The following is a 21,849-nucleotide window of genomic DNA, read 5'->3' as shown; positions in this document are numbered from 1 at the left end:
ATAAAAAAAGAAGACCATTAGGTTCAATAAATCCAAGGTCTGATCTACCTCTAACCCTGCATAGTAGCTAATGTTTATTGAGTACTTAGAAGGAACAAAAACATTTGCCAGGTTCTGTTGGAACCATCATCTAGGCCTTTTTTACTCTCCTGTATTTCCAAGTTGCACTTTGTTTTTACTTATATTCAAATAAACTCAATGACTTACCAAATAAGTTGTCAGAAAGAGAAAATTCTTCGGTGACAGGTAAGTGGGAGTGTTCGATGAGATTCATTTTTGATCCCATCCAAATTGTCCTACTTGAGAATGCCCTTTCGCTATGGTAGTCTTCAAAAAAATTCTGAAAGACAAATAAATAGAGTTTGAGGAAGGGCAGTGTAGTTAATTGGCAGTGTAGATAATTCATTAAGAGAGGGAGGAAGGGAGTAGCATATACACAAAAAAGCAATTAGATCCCTTTGTAGACATTTTGCCATAGTCTTTCTGTACGTATCTATTTTCAATATTTACCACTTTTACACCTCATTTGGTCTCACAAATGTCCAGGATATGTGCTTTCAAAAGAGATACTCTCTAATGTATCTGAAAAAATATAACATATTTTCATTTAAATTTTAGCACTTGAGAAATTTGGGCAAGATTTGATGACATTTTGGTTATGTCTTTATTGCTTTATAAGTAAAAAGAAAAATAGAAAGGCATTGATTAAAAATGGGATAAATTGATGACTTATTATCTTAAACCTTACTCCAAAGTTGAGTAGGTATTTACAAAGACAAAAAGGTGGATTTAAGACCACTTCCTGCTGGAATCTTCTTGAGTAGGCACTATGACAGCAAATCAAAAATTCAGAAGGTGTTATCTCAGGATCTTAATTTTTGGTCTTTAGAGAAAATTTCAGGGGCTTACATTTTCACTCTCAGGGTCTACCATGGTCTTATATTTATGTGGGCTAAAAAAAAAGTTATGGTAAAAGAAAAATAATGGTAAATCTCACCAAAGTGTCTGAAGTTTCATCCTGAGGAAATGTCCAGAATGAATCCAAGAGCCCAAGAGAAGCAATATCCACTTTTGGTTATATCTTTAGGTCTTCTTTTCCTCCTTCCTTCCTTCCAAGATGTCTCCTACTTTCCTGAAGAAGTAATTTGAAAGGTCAAGTAATGAGAAGTTGTGCTATTAGAATCTCTTTTCCAAGGCTATTTTCCAAGGATGATATTCAAACCTTTTTATCCTCTTTCTACCAAGAAATCATTTTGTTTACAAATAAATAATTATTTATATTTCCTATTTGGGAAGAGAATATAGGGTTTCTGTTGGACAAATATGTATTTCATTAGAATGTGCCTACTATATATGTCTTTATTTCTTTCTCTTTCACTCAGCAGAATGTGCCAGTTCAAGCAGAAGTGAGTTTCAGATATACTGGGCTGTTGGTAAGATAGTCTACCAGACTATGCTGCTGCATTCATTCCTTTATTCATGCTTTCAAAAAACATTTATTAAGGACTTATTCTGCCCTAAGCTCTGGACTGGATCTTTGGAGATAAAACTGTAAAAGAAAAAAGAAGTGTCCATGATCTATGACATCCAGCCTAATAAAGAAAAGAGACATTAAAAAAATAATCACACATGTACACAAATGATTACAGATTGTCATGAAAGCTGTTGATAGAGCCTAAGATCAGGATGCTTTAACAGAGAGGTTTGGGTGTGAAAAGGAGTCAAGATAGGGAAGTAGCTGATGAACGATGTAGTTTCAAGGGCAATTTTTAAAGATGGTCAAGACTAGGGTACATCAGAATTGATGAGAAAATACCAGAAGGCTATTGAAGAGACAAAAAAGAGAGAGAACCTCTTGCTATAGGATACAAACCATGTCCACTGTAGGGTTGTAGACAAATCTGGGTCCATCTAGTGGACCAGTGGCATGGCCCTACCAGAATTCTCCAGGAAGCCAAGGGGCCTGTGGGAGAAAACCCATTCTAAAGTCAGACAGAGCCAAGATCCATGACCTTCCCCCTAAAGCAAACCTTAGTCATTTGAGAAATGTGTGATTCTTCTTGTAGCACAGTGTTCAACCAATCTATAGTAGATTCAAGAGGCCTTCTTGCAAAAAAAAAAAAAAAAAAAGAGGCCTTCTTGCCACCATAGGTTGAGAGGAGAGGCTATAAATTAAAAGGAAATCTAGAAGCATCAATGTATAAAGTGGAGGTAGACACTTCCAACAGACTTACTTCCAAAGAGTAGAAAAGAATATTCATTTCAGCTCCACCCATGCTGCCACATTATCACAGTGAAACTTTGGCCCCAAAAGAACCAGGGCCTTTCTGGCATAATTGTGTAATAGTAGCAGCATGTTAGGTATCACCGTAACCCATGGAGGAGCAGAGAAATTGTGCCCACTGGTCGGGTACAGCTCTACTCATGGACACAAAAAGTAAAAGAAGCAGCTAGAACAAACCTGATCATGAACAAACATGAGGAAAGACCCTAAGCCATTTCTGAAATACTTGGAGTTTGACAGAAAGCTAAAGATCCTGAGGAATAAACCAGTAAAAGCTGAGTTGTCACTGTTAATGAGACCTCATTCACACTCACAAGCTGGTTGCGGACTAGGGAAATCCAACTTTCAATATGTGTATAAGAATTATAAAGGTATATATTCACTGTGTATATGTTAATATATCAATTAGTTATGTATTATAATTGTGTATACATGCCTGCATATTGTATGATAAATGGGTTGAAAAGCCTCCTCAAAATTCAGACAATTACTATTCGAGATAGAGTTCCTCTTCTGGAATGGAAAATTCCATAGTTTCCCATAATAATAATTTCCATAAATCCACAATGTACAAAGTCAAGAATTTTTCCTAATATTCAATCTGGGTATGTATTCTGTAATATAAGACCCATTTTCTCTGGTCTTTAAAACAAACAAACAAAAAACAGGAGATTTCAGTTCTTTGGCTCTTCTTTTGGGTTTCCTTCTGTCTCACATCTGCCTTTTTGAATCTTTAGTTGTGTTCCTCAAGCTCCTTCATACTTCCACATCATATGATAGCTCTGTAATATTTTTCCATGCAAACTCATCTTCATTTTTAGATTCTCATATTTTCCTTTATATGTTTATATAAAGTGCCTGGCACATAATAAGCCCTCAAGAAATGTTGGCTCATGGGCACCTGGGTAGCTCAGTCAGTTGAGCACCTGCTTCGGGCTCAGGTCATGATCCCAGGATCCTGGAATCGAGCCCCACATCAGGCTCCCTGCTCAATGGGGAGCCTATTTCTTTCTCTACCTCCTGCTCATTCTCTCTCTCTCTCTCAAATAAAAAAAAATATTTTCTTAAAAAGGTGGACAAAAAAAGAAATGTTGGCTTTATTAAATGATCTGTATTCATTGTTTTCCTGCTTCGTTTTGCCCAATTCCCTGCCATTTGGCATGCTCTTCTTGGAGAAGTGGCACAAGACAAGGATATGATTCTCCTATTAGCACAAAGGACATAATTTATTGATCTCTCACCCAAATGAAAGCCCAATTCTTCTATTTCTGTAGCATTTGGGTTATTACTCCTCGCTAGAAGTCCACAATGTGGGTGCCCCTGATTAGCTAACAAGAAAGCCCTCCAGAATCCAAAAACAGTTGGCAGATCTATTCAAACTGGGTTTGATGGACTTGTGATTCCTGGGGAAGCTTGAAGAAAAGGAAACTCTTTAATTTCTGGAATGGTAATGGAAGCACATGGTGAGCACACCAAACACTATCCTGAAAAATAAGTCTTCCTTCCAGTTCTGTTTTCCATTTTCCTGCCCAAAATACAACTACGAGGGCTGATTCCTTGTGTATCTTTCCGATACTACAGCCACTCTTAGTACAAAGGGCCCTTGAACACTGTATGTGGCCTTGAACAGCTGGCTAGCCACCTGTTTTCATACAGCCTGCAAGCTAACAATGGTGTTACACTTCTGAAGGGTAGCAAAAAAATCAAAAGAAGGATATTTCATGACACATGAAAATTATATGAAATTCAAACGTGCTTGTCAAGTGTAACTGGCCCGCAGCCACACCCATTTGTTTCCTTGATATCTATGGCTTTTCTCCTCCAACAATGGCAGAGTCGAGTAGTTGGTGCATACAACGTATGGCTCACAAAGCCAAAAACTTTTACTAGCTAGCCCTTTGCAGAAAGAGTTTGATAATCCCTGCCTTAAACAAATAACAGAAGAAGAAAATTTTTTTAACTAGGTAATACTATAGGCAATCTATGAATATAGGTAATGATTGCCTTGGGTGTGTAAGCTCACTTACATCCACCTAATAGTAGGGTCTTTACTTCTCAGCAGTTCCTTACTGGGATTGGTGACTTTGACCTCACCTGGCTTGTCATTTAATGAGCACCTATCATGTCCCAAGTTTAACAAGTGTTTTCATATAGATTATTTCTTTAATTAGGGTTACTTCTATATCTTCCTCTCTCTAATATTCTTCACCCCCTTGTTGGAGGAAGAACTGCAATGGGAAGACTGACTCCCAAGAGATCCCACACCTTAGTTCTGAAGGCTTTTTTTCTCCCCTCACATCCTCCCTTCCTTAGAAGGAGTAGTTCTGAGGGTAGAGCATAAGCAATGGGTATTCTCTACACTGGTCACCTTTGAACTGCTTTGTTCATTTACTCCCTACAAAAAGTTTGAAAAACAATGTACTCCATCAACATGTTTTTGGGTTTATATCTGTAGTTTTTCACTTTAAAAAGTCGCAAAAAAACTACTTCTGACATATCATTAAAATTGACATTTTACATTGACGTCGTTACATTACTCTTAAATCTATTCAATCACTCAAATACCACAGCAATTTAATAGCCTCCCTCATCCTTCAAAGAAATACCAGAAAATGTTCTTCAACATCTAGAAAAAAATTTTTATCATTCCCATTCCTCTGTGAGCTCACATTTCATTCCACTTCACTGCAGAATTTTATTCTAATGTAGCACATTTTATTACTTGAATGCCTATTATTGATCATCGTATCATACTTTTCTGCAATTAAAAAACACGCACACAAATTTGGACTTAAAAAAATCTAGTGAGTTTAAGATTTTTAATGTTTCAATAAAACAATATGCTGGACTGAGTGTATTACTAATTATTATCAGTGTCCACTTCATCGAAACTGCACGTTGCCCCTTAAGCTTTCTCTGTGAATAGCATGGACCATTCTCCTCCACAAGCACACATAGAGAAATTGGTGCACAGTGATGAGAGAGCATACACATGGGAAGGAAGTCTCTCTCTCTCTCTCTCTCTCTCACACACACACACACACACACACACACACACACCCCAGGCACCAGCCACAGCCAGAGATGCCTGAGTACATTGGACTAGGGGAACACCTCCTAAGAAATACAGTTAAAATGCTCTGTTTAAATACTGAACGTTGAGAAGCTGTAGACAGAGAACCCAAAAATTCTCCAGAGTTAGTAATAAAAGCCCAGATAACAGAGAGCCATCATTTCTATTCAGATGAACTCACACATGTGCCAATACATAAAGGATTAAGGTTAGAATCAGAGCAAAGAGAAAAAAATATCTGAATGTGCACACAGACATCCCTGCCTTTCATTCCCTATTTTCCTGAAAACTTGTAAAAATTTATTTTTTTTAATTTAATTTCAACTTATCAACATACAGTATAACACCCAGTGCTCATCCCATCACATGCCCTACTCAGTGATGGTCCCCCAGTCACCCCATCCCTTCACCCCCCTCCCCTCCTTCAACCCACAGTTTGTTTCCCAGAGTGAAGAGTTTGTCTTCCTCTCTGATTTTTCTCCATTCAGTTTCCCTTCATTCCCTTAAGGTTTTTTGCACTATTTCTTAAATCCACATATAAGTGAAACCATATGATAATTGTCTTTCCTCGATTGACTTATTTCACTTTGTTAAAATTTAATTTTAAATGGAAGTAGCTTTAAAATTGCAGTAAATTCAGTCAATACAAAAAAGCATTACAGAATGCCAAGTTGCATCCTATATTTCTTTTTTTTTTTTTAAGATGTTATTTATTTATTCATGAGACACAGAGAGAGAGGCAGAGGCACGGGCAGAGGGAGAAGTAGGCTCCATGCAGGGAGCCATGTGGGACTCGATCCCGGGACCCCAGGATCACACCCTGGGCCAAAGGCAGATGCTCAACCACTGGGCCACCCAGGTGTCCCTATAATTTTTTTCCAATTTACATTCCTACCAGCATTCAGTAAGGGTGCCTTCCTCACCACACCTTCATTAGCATTACTTTCAACAATCTTCTCTAATTTGATAGGGGACAAATCCTATCTCACTGTATTAACTTGCATTTCTTTGATTACTAATAAACTTTAACTGTTTTTACATCTTTATCATCCATATATGATAGTTTCTTTCCACTTTCTGTTTATGTCCTCTGCCACTTTTCTATGGAAGTGTTCATCTTTTTTATCGACTTAGCAGAGTTCGTTGCACATCGAATGTATTAGCATTCTGGAATATTTACTACAGACACTTTTATTTGTCTTTTAATTATCTATACCTGAAAAAATATTCCATTTATATAATTAAATATATTCCATTTTTAAAGCTTGTTTTCATTGTTTTTTTAATTTTAGTTTATGGCACAAGGTGAGTTTTCTAGGAATTGCTTTTTGCATACTTTTTTCCACTGATTTATGCTCCTTCTTTTATCGACACTGAATTTAGTTTCCCATTGATCATACAGCTCTACCTTATACTAGTATCATCCTTCCCTATTATTGTTCATTCTTTTTCAGTATTTCTTAAGATATTATCATCTCTTTATCTCTGTAATAAATCATCACATTTCATGTCACATTTTTTTAAGTTACTTTAGGAGTTTGAGATGGTACCAAGCCTATATATTTAGGTAGGAAGATTTATATGCTTATAACATGCCTTTCATGGGCGAGGTATGTCTCTATTCACTCTGATGTACTCTTAGAGCTCTCAGTTCTGTAGATTTTTTTTCCAAGTATGCCCCAACTTCCCACTGGACACTCTGTCATTTATCTTTCCCTCGTGTGCTAATTAATGATTTCACTACATCTGTCATCTTCCCCACTATCGCACCAGATCATAAATTTGAAGAAGACAGCAATCATAATTATCTATGATGAAATATCATATATTTATTTTGAATTCCCCTATCACACCCAGCAGTGCTACCCATATACAGAAACGACACCTGCAGCCTAGCAGAAATGTCATGGGGGATGGGATATGAGAAGGCTAGGATGGGGACCTGTGTTCACCTTTCACAGCTTCATGTATGATCTGGAACTATCACTTAACACTCTCCTCCCCACACTACACCCTGAGCTTCAGCTGAATGCTGGTTTAAAAGTCTAAATAGTAGGGTTGCTGTAAAGATTAAAAGGTATAACTTTTCCTAAGTTTCTACACATCTGTATAGGTGACATGGACAAAAATGCTCACTGCATTGTTTCCAATAGCAAAAATCTGAAAACAGCATAAAAAGCCCATCAACAAGACAATGGCTATAATAAATAGTATATGAATAATGCTGTAAGTATATTCATAAGTGCCATGCAGCAATTAAAGTGAATGAACCAGGACTATATGCATTCATGGGAATAAAATTAAAAACGTCATATGGGGGCAGCCCCAGTGGCTCAGTGGTTTAGCGCTGCCTGCAGCCCGGGGCGTGATCCTGGAGCCCTGGGATTGAGTCCCACGTCTGGCTCCCTGCATGGAGCCTGCTTCTCCCTCTGCCTGTGTCTCTGCCTCTCTCTCTCTCTGTTTCTCAGAATAAATAAATAAAATCTTTTAAAAAATGTCATATTGGGCAAAAGAATCAGGTTATGGAAAAATATAGGCAGTTTGATAAAATGTATGTAAGTTTAAAGATACATGAACAATACTATGTATTACCATCGATGCTGGAATGAGGGGTCCCTAAACTGATTCATGAGCCAAATCCAGCCTCCCCAAGACCAAATTTGCCCTTTTGTTTACGTGGCTATGGCCATATTCACACAACTGTTGCAGAATTCAGTAGTTTTGACACAGTCCACATAGTCTCCAAAGCCTAAAATATTCACTATCTGGTCTTTATAGAAAACACTCGCAATTCCTGCTCCAACCTATAGAGCCCTGGATGAAAGTGCTGAACCCACAGTCAGAAGAACGCTGCAGGATGACTGGGTGGGTACACAGGGAATTTCCAGAGTATCTGTCAAGCTTCCCTTATCAAGCTGGAGGTAAATACAAGGGGGGAGGGTGATGATATTACTCTTTTTTTTTTTTTTGCAAATGGGAAATATTTCATAATGAAAAAGATCAAATGAAAATCTATATGTAAAAATCTTCCTCATCTGTAAACTTATGCAAGTTCATAGAGGATTCTATGTTTCTTACACATTCTTAAGGCTCTGAGGAGAAAGTATTCCTTTCTTTAAAAAAAAAAGAATTTTATTTGAGAGAGAGAGACAGAGAGAGCACAAGCAGAGGGCAGAGCAAAGAGGGCGAGGGAGAAGTAAGCTCCCCACAGAGCAGGGAGCCCGAGGCGGGGCTCCATCCCAGGATCCTGGGATTATGACCTGAGCTGAAGGCAGGCACTCAGGTGCCCCAAAAGTATTCCTTTCTATAAAATGTTTGGGAACTCTGTGGTCCCTGAGGCACTACTAGAAATGCTGAGTGGCATAATGAGATCTGTGTTCAAGAGTACTCTAGTGAGAAGGTGGGATAGGGAGGGTAAGCAGTGAAAGGAGGAAATTCATGGCTGAAGGGAGGTGATCTGGTGCTCAGCATGGCAGTGTCTGGAGAGATGGAAAAGAGGAGACTTGAATACAGCAGACATAAGGAAGGAGGAAGGAAAGAAAGAAGCGATGATTCAAAGTTTAAGACTTGCATATTGGTAGAAGCAGGAACAAAATGTTTATTTTACTTTATGTTTATTTGTATAATGCTGTAAGCTAAGTCTTAACTTAAGGGCCCAGGAATAGTTTTGGAGACGGTACACACTGTTTGTTTTTAATGTGATAAGATGCATAGTGACTCGTAACTTAGACTTCCACTTTCTGGTTATCAATTTTTAACTTGTTTAGATACTATGTGTCACAGGAAGTTCATGGTATGTGGAGCTCCTCTGATGAGGCATAAACCATTTGCAAATGGAGACCTTGGAAAGACCCTGTTTCAATTAAATAGCTTTGACTCTAATTTAGAAGAATCTCAGTTCTCAGAAGATGAAGATAAAAACCAGTAACATGTGCTGGTTCTCTATAAACTCTTCACACCCAAGGACACCATCCTTGGTGACATTTTTCTCAGATGAACCCAGTTGTTGAAGGCAAAGTTAAATGTGTGATTCATTCTTTTTTATGTAAATCATTCTTAAAGAGCAGGAGAAAAGTAGACTTCTTGTAGCTACCATTATTTCACGCCCAGGGGAAGCCCTGGATTCAGTCCAAAGTTCAGAAGAATGCTCTTAAGAAAAGAGAGAAAGGAGATCTTAAAAAAAAAAAAAAAAAAGATTTATCTTTTCCAGGGATTTGGTCTTCCCAGAAGCACTCAAACTGAAGTCATTCTTTTCAGGGCAAAAATACAAATTTAAGGTAAACAGATTCTTCCCAAAGTCCAGAGGGATTTATAACACAATGTTTAGCCAGTACCAACCAGCAGTCACACAGTATGGTCATTGGGACTCATTACTCTGAGAGTGGTGCCCTATAGGAACCAGACAGTATTTATTACTATCACAGTAACTAGTACATATTCTGGGGGAGATGGAATAAAATAATATCTACCATTTTATGAGTACTTGCTATGTGGCAGCATCCGTGCTGTTATTTCATTTAATCTATAATAAGCCAAGTAGGTATTAATATACACACTTTATAGATGAGAAAATTGAGGTTCAGCAAACAGCTCAAGGTCACACTGCTAGTGAGAAGCACAACTGGGATGTGAACCCACATCTAACTCCAAATTCATGCTCTCTCATGTAGCTCTCCTACCAAGACTGTCACTAACCACCTACCGATTGCTAGTGAGGGTGAATTGGCAGTTCTGCAAGGTCACTTCTGCCTAAGGCAGTCAATGTGTTCATTTGCACAAATTAATTAAGCCTGTACAAGGTTGCCCATTATTTTGTTTCTTCTTTTGTGTTTCTAAAGTCTCCATTTAAAAGCATATTACCTTCAGGTATCGTGAACCAAAAATACTTCAGTCAACCAGACCTCTGCTTACTGACCTATCATCTTTTTTCCCAAATAATTTGTTGGGGTCCTGAAATTTTATGATTATTATTTGTGTAAATTATTTGTTATTTGCAAAAGTAGGCACCACACATTCTTCCATTCTACATGCCCTTTTGCAATGTGAGTTTGCCACTACCCATCAATAGATAAAGTCTATATGGTCAGCAAGTGCTAAGAGTCTGGGCCTAGAATAAAATCTATTCTCCAGCCCTTGAACCTGAGCTGATGTGGTAATTTCTTTGACAAATAGAATCGTAGATGCAAGACATGTGAGTCAGGGCTTTAAGAGGCCTTGGAGCTTCTTTTCCTCATCGAGGAATGTTGTCCTCAGACTGACACACTCTGTGCAGATGCCCCCAGATACAAAACATCTTGACATCTTGTACAGAGAGAACACCCCAAATGTCCCAGCTGACAGCTACACCATGACTTCAGACATATTAGTAAGACAATCTTGGACCTTCCATTCTAGTTGATGTTCTATCTGAATAAGCCACATGAATGAGTCCATGCGCAACTAGCAGAGGAACTACTCAGCTGACTCACAGAAATATGAGAATTAATTATGAGTGATTATGAAATTAATTATGATTAATTACTCCTTTAAGTCATTATGTTTTGGGGTAGTTGTTACAAAGAAAAAAATAACGGATACAGAAAGCAGTACCTGGAAGAGGGAGAATGTAAAAAAAGAGGGGGGGGCCAAAACATATGGCCTTGGTTTGGAGATTGGGAATTGGGCAGAGCCTGGAAGGGCACTAAGGAAACTACTCCAGAAATTGGAAGAACGGTGAAGAAATTACTATAGGAAGCTGGAAAGGGGATGGGTTATATTTTGTAATCGTGAAACAATTGGCAACACAGTCACCTGTGGTAACTCAAAAGATGGAAAGTTTCCTAGTGAACTTGCAGACCAATGATTAAAGAGATTTCCAAGTAGTATAATGAATGTGCCAGTTGGCGTATTTAGCTGCACATGATAAGATTCATGAAGAAAGAAATGAATTGAGGAAGGTGCTGTTCATTTTGCAAGCAGAATTTAAAGCAAATTACAAAGGGTTCAAGACATGCTAAGTCAAAAAGTAAGGCTGTTTTTCATTTTTTGGTCTTTCCATTGGGCAGAAAATTCTCAAATAAGAAATGGCCCCAGGTATCACATCATGGGTGTAAGATCCATTGCTAAGAGCTCAAAAAAACTTAAGGAAGTGTCTAGTAGACATTTGCATCTGGGTTAAAGGACTTCTCAGATTGTCAGAGGCATTAGTTCATAGCATTATTCCATAGTAGTTTGACATGCTCAAAATAGAAAGGAGTCTGTCTCAAAAAATAATGGATATACATTTTCTGGCACAGAGTGAGTCCTAAAAAGGCTCATAATAAATCCATAAAGAGTCATGCAAATTGCTTTAATGAGACCAGTGCCATCTTGAACAAAAAACTGACTTGGCAATTTTTCCCATTATTCAGTGAAGTCTATTTCATCATCCCTTTAATGAGTTATTATTATTATGACCTGCTGTGACCAATAGAACTGTTCTACTTCTGAAGCTAAGCTTCAACAGACCTGTGGCTTCTGTTTCACCATCTTGGAATGATGTCCTAAGACCATGATTCCATAAAGAGACCAAGAATGAAATACTCCAGGAGAGACTTAGCCATTCGAAGCATACCCATCAACAGCCAACGTCAAGGACCTAGCCATGGGAATAAGATCTACTTGATCCTCCACTTGAAATCAGTAGCATGATCGAGCCCAGGGAAAACCAGCTGGCCAACACATAGAATTATAAGAAATAATCATTATCTTTCTAAGCCACTAAGTTTTAGGGTAGCTTGTTTCATAGTATTAGATAGTTGATTATAATCCCCCAAATAAACAATATGGCATGTTGGCCACTGTCTTATTGGCATCTGAAGAAAGTGAGTATTTAAGTAATGTATTTACTCTTTACAAATGACATCTCAATGTCAGTTTTCAGTGTCAATGCAGAAGGAATTCATTTGCTCACTTATTTATTCAGTCAGTATACATTTATTGACTCTGTGTCAGGCACCAGACATATAAGGACCAAAAAAAAAAAAAAAAAATCATGATCCTTCAAGAAGCTTAGTGGAAACATCAGGCAAGGAAAACCCAATTATATAGTCTGGGGATTGTTATGACAAAGGTAAGCACAAGTCCCTTCAGGAGCACAAGTAAGGACATTCATTCATTCAACATTCATTAATTTCCCCACTAGGTATCAGGGTTTGATCTAGATTTTGGAAAGATAGATGAGACAGAAAAAAAAAATCACCTGTCTTCAGAGGCTTACATTCTAGCAGAAGAGATGGATAATTTGCAAATAAAAAGTGAGATTTCCACTGGTGTTAATAAGAAAATAAAGGGGATGAGGTATAGAGCGATGCCATCAGACACTATTTTGGACAGAATGAACCTGAAAGAGCTCCCTGAAGAGTGGACGTGTGAGCTGAGAAGTGGAGGATAAGAAGTAAGCCATGCAAGAGGGAAATAAGCCCAAAGGCAGAGTGGTCAGCAAGTGCCAAGAGCCTGGGCCTGGAATTTGGGAAGAACAGCAAAAGCCTGATGAGGCTGGAGACAGGTGAGCAAAGGGACAGTATAAGAGATGAAGTCTGAGAGAAGATAGCTTTCATTTGGCCTTGTTGACTATGGTAAGGAGTTTCAATTTTCTATCCTAAATAGGAATCATTGTTAGGCGTCAAGCATGTATGTGACTAGGAAATCTTCCTGAGGGTGGTGGGCTGCCTTTGGAATTTAATCATGAGCAGGCATTACATGAGGCAGAGGGCATACATTGGAGATGACCTACTCAAGAAATAGCGTCCAGAAAATAAACTATTCCTTTGAGGGAAAAAAATTAAAGATTTTTATCTTGTGTCATGCTTGAAATAATTCTCAGGTGGATCAAAGATTTTTAAAATCATAAAATTACTGGAAGAAAATATAGGAAAACACATTCATGACCTGCGTGAAAGGGTGAAGAATTTCTTAAACAAGAAATAAATGGAAAAAAAATAAATTCGACTATATTAAAATCAAAAAGACAGATCAAGACACCATGAACAGCTAAATATATGAAACAAACCAGGAGGAAATGTTTACAACATAAGTAGTAGCCAAAAATCAGTACAAACAATATAAAAACAACTGCTATAAATAAAAACTGAAAGGATAAACAATCCATGAAAGAAACTAGCAAAGGATATAAGGAGGAAAATTCACTGAAAGGAAAATAAAAGTGGCCAATAAACTTTACAAAACGTCTGAAATTAATTAATAATCAGAAAAATACAAATTAATATAAGGAGATACCATTTCTACCTATCAAAAGTTTCTTGCATGACAATGTGTATTCTCAGAGTCTGCTGGTGGTGTCATCGATTTTAGTCTTTCTGGCGGGCCCCCAAGCAGTGTATATTAAAATAAAATGCAATTCTAACTCTTAAATATCGTCCTTTGCACAGGCACACAGGATGTTGACTGCAGCATTGATTGTATCCAGAGCAGAAAGTAAAATCTCCAAGTTTTATTAGGATTTTATCTCGAAAAATAACAATGATTCAAAACGATGTTATATTCACACATATTAAATGTAGACACTGAACTCTGCTATAATGCTCAGACCTAAGCAAGAAAAAAGCTGCATGACTTCCGCGTGTATTTCCCTTCACCATCATGTCGCGTTATGTCAGGAGCATTTTGACACAAACTTATAAAGGAAAAGGAGTACGAATAGCTGACAGTCCCTTGTCACCAAATGTGGAAGGGACGAGCTGAAAGAACAGAGTTCCCGGGGGAGGGCACAGGGGCTGGGGCAGGAGGGTGGGAGGAAGGGGAGCGAGGCGGTGGGCATGTCCGGCAAGGAGGACACCTGCGCCGCGGGGACTGGTCCCCCTGCAGGAAGAGGGGCCCCGAGGAGGGACACAAGGACACTGCTTCTGTTTCTCTTAGCCCTTCCTGTTACTAGGATGAAAGGGGAGAGGAGGCTCGCAGCCCAACCAAGGTGAACTTCTCCCATCGAAGAACCGTAACCTCATGCCTTTGCCTTCGGGCAGCCACCCCACCACCCAAGGACCAGCCAGCCCTTTCTCGTGGGTCACACCGGGATGGGGACTCAGGTCCCCCCACCCCCGCTTTCCCAGCCTGCAGCTCTGAGCCACAGCAGTGCCGAGTGGCTCTGGGACACCCCGACTGGGGGTTCACGGCCCGATCGGTACTCCCAGACCAATCTCGAGGCTGAAGCTGGCGTTGAGCCCCCCTCTTGCCCCTGCTCATGGCGGGGCCCCTATAAAACACCCCACGGTGCTTTAGGACCTTACGCACCTGCGCCCATCACCCCTGAAATCTGCCAGCCACTTTGCCCAGCCTCCCATCATCCAGGTCTCAGGTTTTGCCAGCTTCCCACAACATCGGGGTGGCAAGGAGAGGGCCACGGGGTCACGAAGGCCTGCCTGGTGCTCAGGACCTGCTCCTTCCTAACTGCAACCCTGGATGGGCTCTGGGTCCCCTCAGAGGGCACGCGGGCTGGCTCAGCCAGTAGAACATGTGACTCTTGATCTCAGGGTGTGAGGCCTAACCCCACGCTGGGGAGATAGCGTGTTAGACAAAAAAAAATAAGAAAAAAAATGAGTTGTCTTCTTTGAGCCTATTTCCTCACCTATCCAATGAATGTAAGAAAAAACTTCCAAGCAGGCTTATAGTGAGAAGGAAACAGGCGTTGGGGGTGAAGCCGGCTCATCAGTGGGCGCTCTCAGGCAGCTAGCTCCTTCACACATCCACAGCTACGCAAACTTCCCTTCCTTTGCTTACAAACTCCCCGGGGCCTCCCAAGGGCTGGGTGGTTCTGTTAGAGCCTGGCCAGGTGGGGGAGGTATGGGAAGGCCAGGCCACACTCCTCGTCCTTTCCAGCTGTGGGGAGAAGCCAGAGGAGCCTGCAGGAAACCACAGCCTGAGAGAGGGTCCCAGGACAAGAGTGTGTCATCCCTGGCTGGTACCTATCAGCTCCCAGCAGGTTGCATCAGCCACATTGCAACACCCCAAGCAAAACAGAAAGGTCCACAGTGCAAATGGCACAGGTCCATAATTTGGAAGAGGGGGTGGCTCAAAGATGAAAGTGTCCGGTATTTCAGAAAATCACAGCTAGAAACCCAGTGATGGCTCATTATTTCAAAACGATGATTTCTCTGCATTTCTTGTCGATATTGCCGAGGTCCCTCAAACCCGGCCGTCTTTAAAACTCAGGTGAGGGCAGCCCCCATGACGCAGTGGTTTACCGCTGCCTGCAGCCCGGGGTGTGATCCTGGAGATCCAGGATCGAGTCCCACGTCAGGTTCCCTGCATGGAGCCTGCTTCTCCCTCTGCCTCTCTCTCTCTCTCTGTGTGTGTGTGTGTGTGTGTGTGTGTCTCAATAAAGAAATAAAATCTTTTAAAAAAATTAAAATAAAATAAATAAATAAATAAATCAAACAAACAAACAAACTCAGGTGAGTTTCCCAGAGGAAGAATCCAAAGTGGGTCATGTGTATCACCTCCCCCTTCTGAGTAAAAACTCGGTTAAGAGAAAGGATTCAGGCTCCCCTTATAGTTAGTTGCCTAACTCCCTGTGGCGGTAAGCGGACAGGTGCCTTATCTGTAGATCTGGACCTTGGATAATTTTAATATCAAAATTCTTCCTAACATTTAATGTCTTTCAAAAAATATTTCTATCCAGTAGTAACATGATAAGTGGAAAGCATGTTTACAACCAAAATCAAAAGAGAAAGCTTTTCAGAGCCACTCTTCTCCTAGGAAAAACTTTTACTTCAGTTAAGCATGGCTTAAACGTCATCCTGTCCCCAGATCCCAAGTCATTTGACATTAGCAAGATTCCCAAAGTCACAGCAAGGTTTGACAAATCACCCAAATCGAGCACACTGTTCAGGTCAGATTGTCTATGGACTCAGAACAGAGACATTCCTGAAATTCACTGTCTCCAGTAATTTTCCCGGATGACCACAATGTTTAAACGATAGTCCTAAATTGTTAATAAGGTAAGCAGCTGTTAGACCATATGAACTCCTGCTTCCTCTTGTTTGTTTTTAGAGTTTCTATCTTTTTCTTCCCCTTCTTGTTTTCAGGACTTTACCTCAAACTCTACTGACTTAGAATTCATTCATCAACCAAACTTCTCAATGTGAAAGAGAAATCCGGAATGACAGCTTCCCCCTCTGTCACCTTGAGACAGACACCTGGCCCCTGAGGAATGAGGTTACTTACTTGGGTTGTCTCAGGCTGGAGATGAACCTTCAAGGCCTGGGAGGATTCTGAGTCCAGGCCTCCTCTCCGAACCACAGCGATTTTGCTACCAGCGCTCAGAACCTGGGTTTGCATTGGGGTGAGTCCAGGAGACAGTGGGGTGAGCAGCAGGAGGAGGAAGAGGAGGGAGCTCTAGTAAAAGCTGTGGATGATCACAGGCAGCCTTCCAGCTCAGCAGCAACATCTCTTCTTTGGCTCTGTGCCTCATGAACACAGATTAGTCATTAACAATCCTTTCTCTGATAAATGATATAAACATAGAAAGGAAACTTGGGAGGGCCTCGAGATTCCCAGAACAAACTCCCAGAGCTCAGAGTAGGGAATGGGACCTGGCTGAGGGGTCCTGAGGCTCGCCTTGTAAAACACTTCTTCTCAGACTCCCCTGGAGGGTTCTGAGTCCCCAGGTTCCACAGGCATGGTCTGAACTGAACCATCCTCCCCCTCCCCACCCCCCAATTTCTTTTAATAGCTCTCCCACCTCCTGGGGGCTGAAGTTAGCAACTGAGCCTTCTTTTTTTTTTTTTTTTTTTTTTTGCAACTGAGCCTTTTTGACCCTTTTCTCTCCTGGGCCTCCTAGAGCAAGTAATAACAGATCCATGTGGATTCTATCTTTGGAATTCCTCTTATTTCCAACCCACTCTGTTCCTTGGCTAATTTGGGCCTACCACAGCCTCCTTTCTGAAGAACAACATTGGCCTCATATTCCTTTTCTCTTTCTTTCTTTTTCTTCTCTTGTCTCTGTTTTCCAAGTGGCATAGCCACGTAAAGTGTAGGCCTTGGTCACATGCCTACTTGTTTGTCACAACCCTGGACAAGACACATAGCATCTCTGAGTCTTACTTTCCCCCCTCTGTGAGGTGGAGGTAGAGCTTCTCATGAGCTGTGGTGAGAATTACATGCATGGTTTGAAATGTGTGAAAAGTGCCTGATCTATAGCAAGCACCCCATAAATTTCACCCATTATTATTTCTCTGCTTTATCAATTGAATTAATATTGACTGGTCATCTGCATACTACATACCTAGTGAGCACCTTGCTGGATGCTCTCCTAATCAAAATCCCCTGAAGGGTTACCACTGTTGAAAAAAATACATTTAAAATGCTTTGGTCTGACATTTAGAAGTCCTCCCACCCTCTGACAATCTCACCCTAATCTATCTTTCTAGTATTTTCTTACCTCCTGTCTCTTCAGAGACTTTAACATCTTGCCCACCTTGGCCAAGCTGCCCTGGCTCTGTGCATTTGCACAAGTTCCTTCTTTTACCTAAAGCACCTTCCTTTCACATCCTCGTGTCTGCCGGGCCATCTCAGGTGCTAAGTTCTCCCTGAAGCCAACCCCATTCCTCATCTGCCCCTACTCTGCCCACCAACCCCCCTCATCCTTTATTTGTACTTCTCTCACTGTCCCTCAAATCCTCTGACCTTGTATATTATAGTGACCTACTTACCGCTTATACAAGAAAAAATTCTGGAAAGAAAGCATGGTGGCCAACTTGTCTTTGTATCCATCCCTGGTCTTAGCAGAGTGCCTCCCATGGAGAAAGTATTGCATAACTCTTTGTTAGCTAAATCAATGAGTGAGCTGAGAAAAGGACAACTTTCCAAAATAGCGTGAGCACACATGGGTGTGTGGGTGTTGCCCATATATAGGCACACACCCATGTTTCCCATTGTAAAGTTAGTGGAAGGTGTACATTCAAACCTCTCAGGAGTGCTATATTCTACTTCTCTAATTGACTAGCATCCATAGGTCCAACAGGCCTACGGGCTCCCAAATATGGAAGCATGACCCAGACACACCCCTCATCACAAAGAAGAGGGGGAACCCAGCCCCGTAAGTTCTCCCCTCCCACTTGAAGGGTCCATGATGACACTCACCTTGCTCTGCAGCTCTGAGCTGTCCAAAGGACTCCTGCATGACTCCTAGACCAGTTCATCTTGGGTGGTGAGAGCCTGTGTTGTGATTTTATTCTCCCCAGCAGCAGTGGAAGGTGAGGGTTGAGGACGTAGACTCTGAAATCTCTTACTTGGGTTCAAATCTCAGCTCTGCCACAAATCAACTGGATGATGGTAGACCTCAGGGTTTAGCTTAACATCTCTATGTGTCCTCAGCTGTGAGATTGACATATAATGACTGCCTGTTCCACAGTGTTACGATGAAGATTAAATCAGTTAATATGTGCAAAGTGCTGGTCCAACTAGAGTAATATAGAGACACACTATGTCAGCATTAGCTACTACTGGTTTTCCCTGAGCACTTCACACTATCATATCTGGCCAACTAGACTGGATCTGAAGGATCTCGGGTATGGGGAGTGAAAGGTATTGAGGAGGGTAAGTAAAAGGCAACAGCAAAGGCTCTGAGCCAGGAGGTAGCTTGGATAATCCTATGAAGTAAAGAGGGCCCATGTTTTTCAACTAAGAACCTGGAGGAGGTATGAAGAAATAGGGGTTGTGGGGGTATGTGCAGTGGTATACTGGGTAACATTTGACAACTGGCTTTCAGAGAGGGGTGTATACACACACGCATGCACACACATGCACAGAAGCCCTCTCACATGTTTCAACTTTTTAGATCTTAGAGATATAGAACATTTTCACAAATAATAACAGAACACAAAGTTTTTGTGTGTTGTAAATTCCATGTAGCCAATTGACTTCCACTGGGCTTCGCCGAACTCTTATATTGGTAGCCAATTTCCAATTATGATTTGATCAATGGAACTGCATTCTGGCCCATTAATTTTTTTTTCCAATGCATTTGTTGTCATGAAATCACATCTGTGATATACTACTGAGCCACTACCCTCACACAAATTATATTTATTAAATTGCACCCTCTTTCAGTTCCAACACGTATATTGGAAATTCATTCACTAATCAGTAACACAAGCGGCTTCTTTGCTGAGTCAGTAGTTTTCAAACAGTGGAAAACATTTCTTCATTTGTGTGTGTGTGTGTGTGTGCTCCTCACAATGTAAGGCTACAAGCATGACACACTTTGAAGTTTAATCTTTCTGATTAACATTTTTCTCCACCTACACAAGAGACAGCAAACATGTCTTTAAAGGGCCAAAAAATAAATATTTTAGGTTTTGCAGCCACATCTGGTCTCTGTCATATCTTACAGCCTTTTCATAATACAAAATTTCTTCTTAGTTTGCAGGCTGTACAAAGATATCCATGGGCCAAATTCTGTCTGCTAGCCCTACCTTCCTTAGACAATTGACAAAGCAATAAATCAATCCTGATTTATAGTTTTGCCCATTTCTGTAGTGTAAATATTCTCATCATGGGCAAACTATCAACAGGATGGTATCTAACATGAGATGGTGTACCATTCCTGAGTACTTCCACCTTACACATACAATAGATATAAATAACCAGAGGACTATAGATAATTGTAAAATATAGCAAAATAACTAGGATGTGATGAGTTTTGAGTATCTATTACATCTTTTTTTAAATGTATTTAATTGGAAGTTTATATACTTTAATTTTTGATGTGGCTATGTTTAACAACCAGCTCAGAAATTCCTGAAAATTTCACAAATGGCTCTTGTGAACCAGAACAAGCCAACTCAGCACCCCACTGAGGGCATGAGGGCCTCTTATATTTAGTCCTTATAAGTTAGAAGCTAGGAAGTATTATCTCCATTTTACAAATAAGGAAACCAAGATTTAGAGATCAGCAACTTGTCAAGAGCCATCAAGCAGGGCTTTAAACTCAGGTTTGTTTTCCCCAAAGCTAACATAGTTTCTCCTATATTTTATTCCACTATTAATCTGGGAAACAGGAGGTCAAAATATTTATGAAATGCTTATCAATACTAGGATATTTTAATTAATTGTTGAATTAGGATAGAGATGAAGGAAGTTATGAACATATTGTTAGTGATCAACTCTGCTTTAGAATTAGATGTGTTGCCTAAAAGTCATTCTGCCAAAAACAAAGATCTCTTTTCACAGAAATTGGTATTTTTTGGTTAATACTTTGGCTTCTTTATCTTCTCCAGGATTCCTCCTTTTTTTAATTGAAAATCCTCCCCTCAACCCTAATGAATGAGTTCATCATAGATCAAAGACTAAATAAAAGATACCAAAGCAAATGGGAAGCAGAATAGGTAAACCTTGAATGTTAGTATAGCAAAGATGTGACCTAACCTAAGGGCAGGAGGCGCGGGTGACCACCATGGTAAGAGAACAGAGACAGGACACTCAGTGTCGCAGGGCAGTGACTACGAGAACGCTAAAATGCAGAGAGGGAGGGCAGGAAAGAAAGTATGGGTAGTTGAGTTGGCCTCTTTCCCCACTGGCTCAGTCCTGGCTATGAGTGTGAATCTTGTTCCCAACACTGAATCAGTCTCATCAGAAGTTTGTCTGCAGTGGACTTTATTCTACTGCCTTAAATAACTTATTTTCTCTGGTTAGGCACCACAACCCTGAAGAAGTTGTACTCTCAAAATCAGAGAAAATTTGTAAGACCTAGGACAGCATGGTAGGGTGAGTATTAGAGCCAGGGACCTGGGCTTGAGTCTTGACTCTGGTGTTATCTTATGACCTTGAGCAAGTCAATCTCTGGGTCTTAGTTCTTTCTCCCCAAACTAATAGGATAATGGAAAACAGTGCTCACCTTACAGGGTTATTGTGAAAATTAACATGAAATATCACACGAAAATGCATGGTGTAAAAACAGCCAACAGAAGCACTGGCAGCCCCATAAGATGTGAGATCTCCTAGAAGCTAGAAATCATGAGATTCTGACCCATCTCTTTACAACCAACCTGAAAGTGACTCATTAAAGTCACGGGGCCTGCACTGCAGAGGTATCTGTACCAGAGATGGTGAAGGACATAGCTGGACATTCATTTAAGCCTGGATAGCCAGTCTTAATGATCAGAACCTTTTAAAAATGAAATGTTCACAATATTACTCCGCCATCAGAAAGAATGAAATCTTGCCATTTATAATGATGTGGATGGAGCTAGAGGGTATTAGGCTATTAACTAAAAGAAGTCAATCAGAGAGAGATAAATGCCATATGATTTCACTCAAATGTGGAATTTAAGAAACAAAAGGGGGGCATGGGGAGGAGGGGCAGTGGCCAGGCCTGCAGGCCCCAGGCAGGCACCGACCCATCGCCAAGATGCCCAAGAGTGAAGTCAGCATCTCTGCTGAGGGGGGCAGTGAAGGAGGAGCCCAATAGGAGGTCGGGGAGGTTGTCAGCCAAACCTGCTCCTGCAAAAGTGGATAG

The 21,849-nt window shown here is 40.5% G+C and overlaps 1 protein-coding gene across 2 annotated transcripts in view; it reads right to left on the bottom strand.

Moving 5' to 3' along the window:
* NR1H4 (nuclear receptor subfamily 1 group H member 4) overlaps positions 1-21,849 on the bottom strand; it is a 112,008-nt gene that overhangs the window by 56,365 nt on the left and 33,794 nt on the right. For both annotated transcript variants that reach the window (XM_072724680.1, XM_072724679.1), the window contains exons 2-5: positions 18,474-18,707; positions 16,557-16,792; positions 998-1,132; positions 208-340 (exon numbers count right to left, since the gene is read on the bottom strand). In XM_072724680.1, the coding sequence (XP_072580781.1) occupies positions 208-286 (79 nt within the window). In that variant the 5' untranslated portion in view covers positions 287-340; positions 998-1,132; positions 16,557-16,792; positions 18,474-18,707. The remainder of the gene's footprint in view (positions 1-207; positions 341-997; positions 1,133-16,556; positions 16,793-18,473; positions 18,708-21,849) is intronic.

This window comes from Vulpes vulpes, chromosome 10, assembly GCF_048418805.1.
Source record: "Vulpes vulpes isolate BD-2025 chromosome 10, VulVul3, whole genome shotgun sequence".
In the NCBI taxonomy this organism is placed as follows: Eukaryota; Metazoa; Chordata; class Mammalia; order Carnivora; family Canidae; genus Vulpes; species Vulpes vulpes.
The sequence above is the reverse complement of the archived record's forward strand: the minus strand, read 5'-3'. Positions and strand labels throughout refer to the sequence as shown.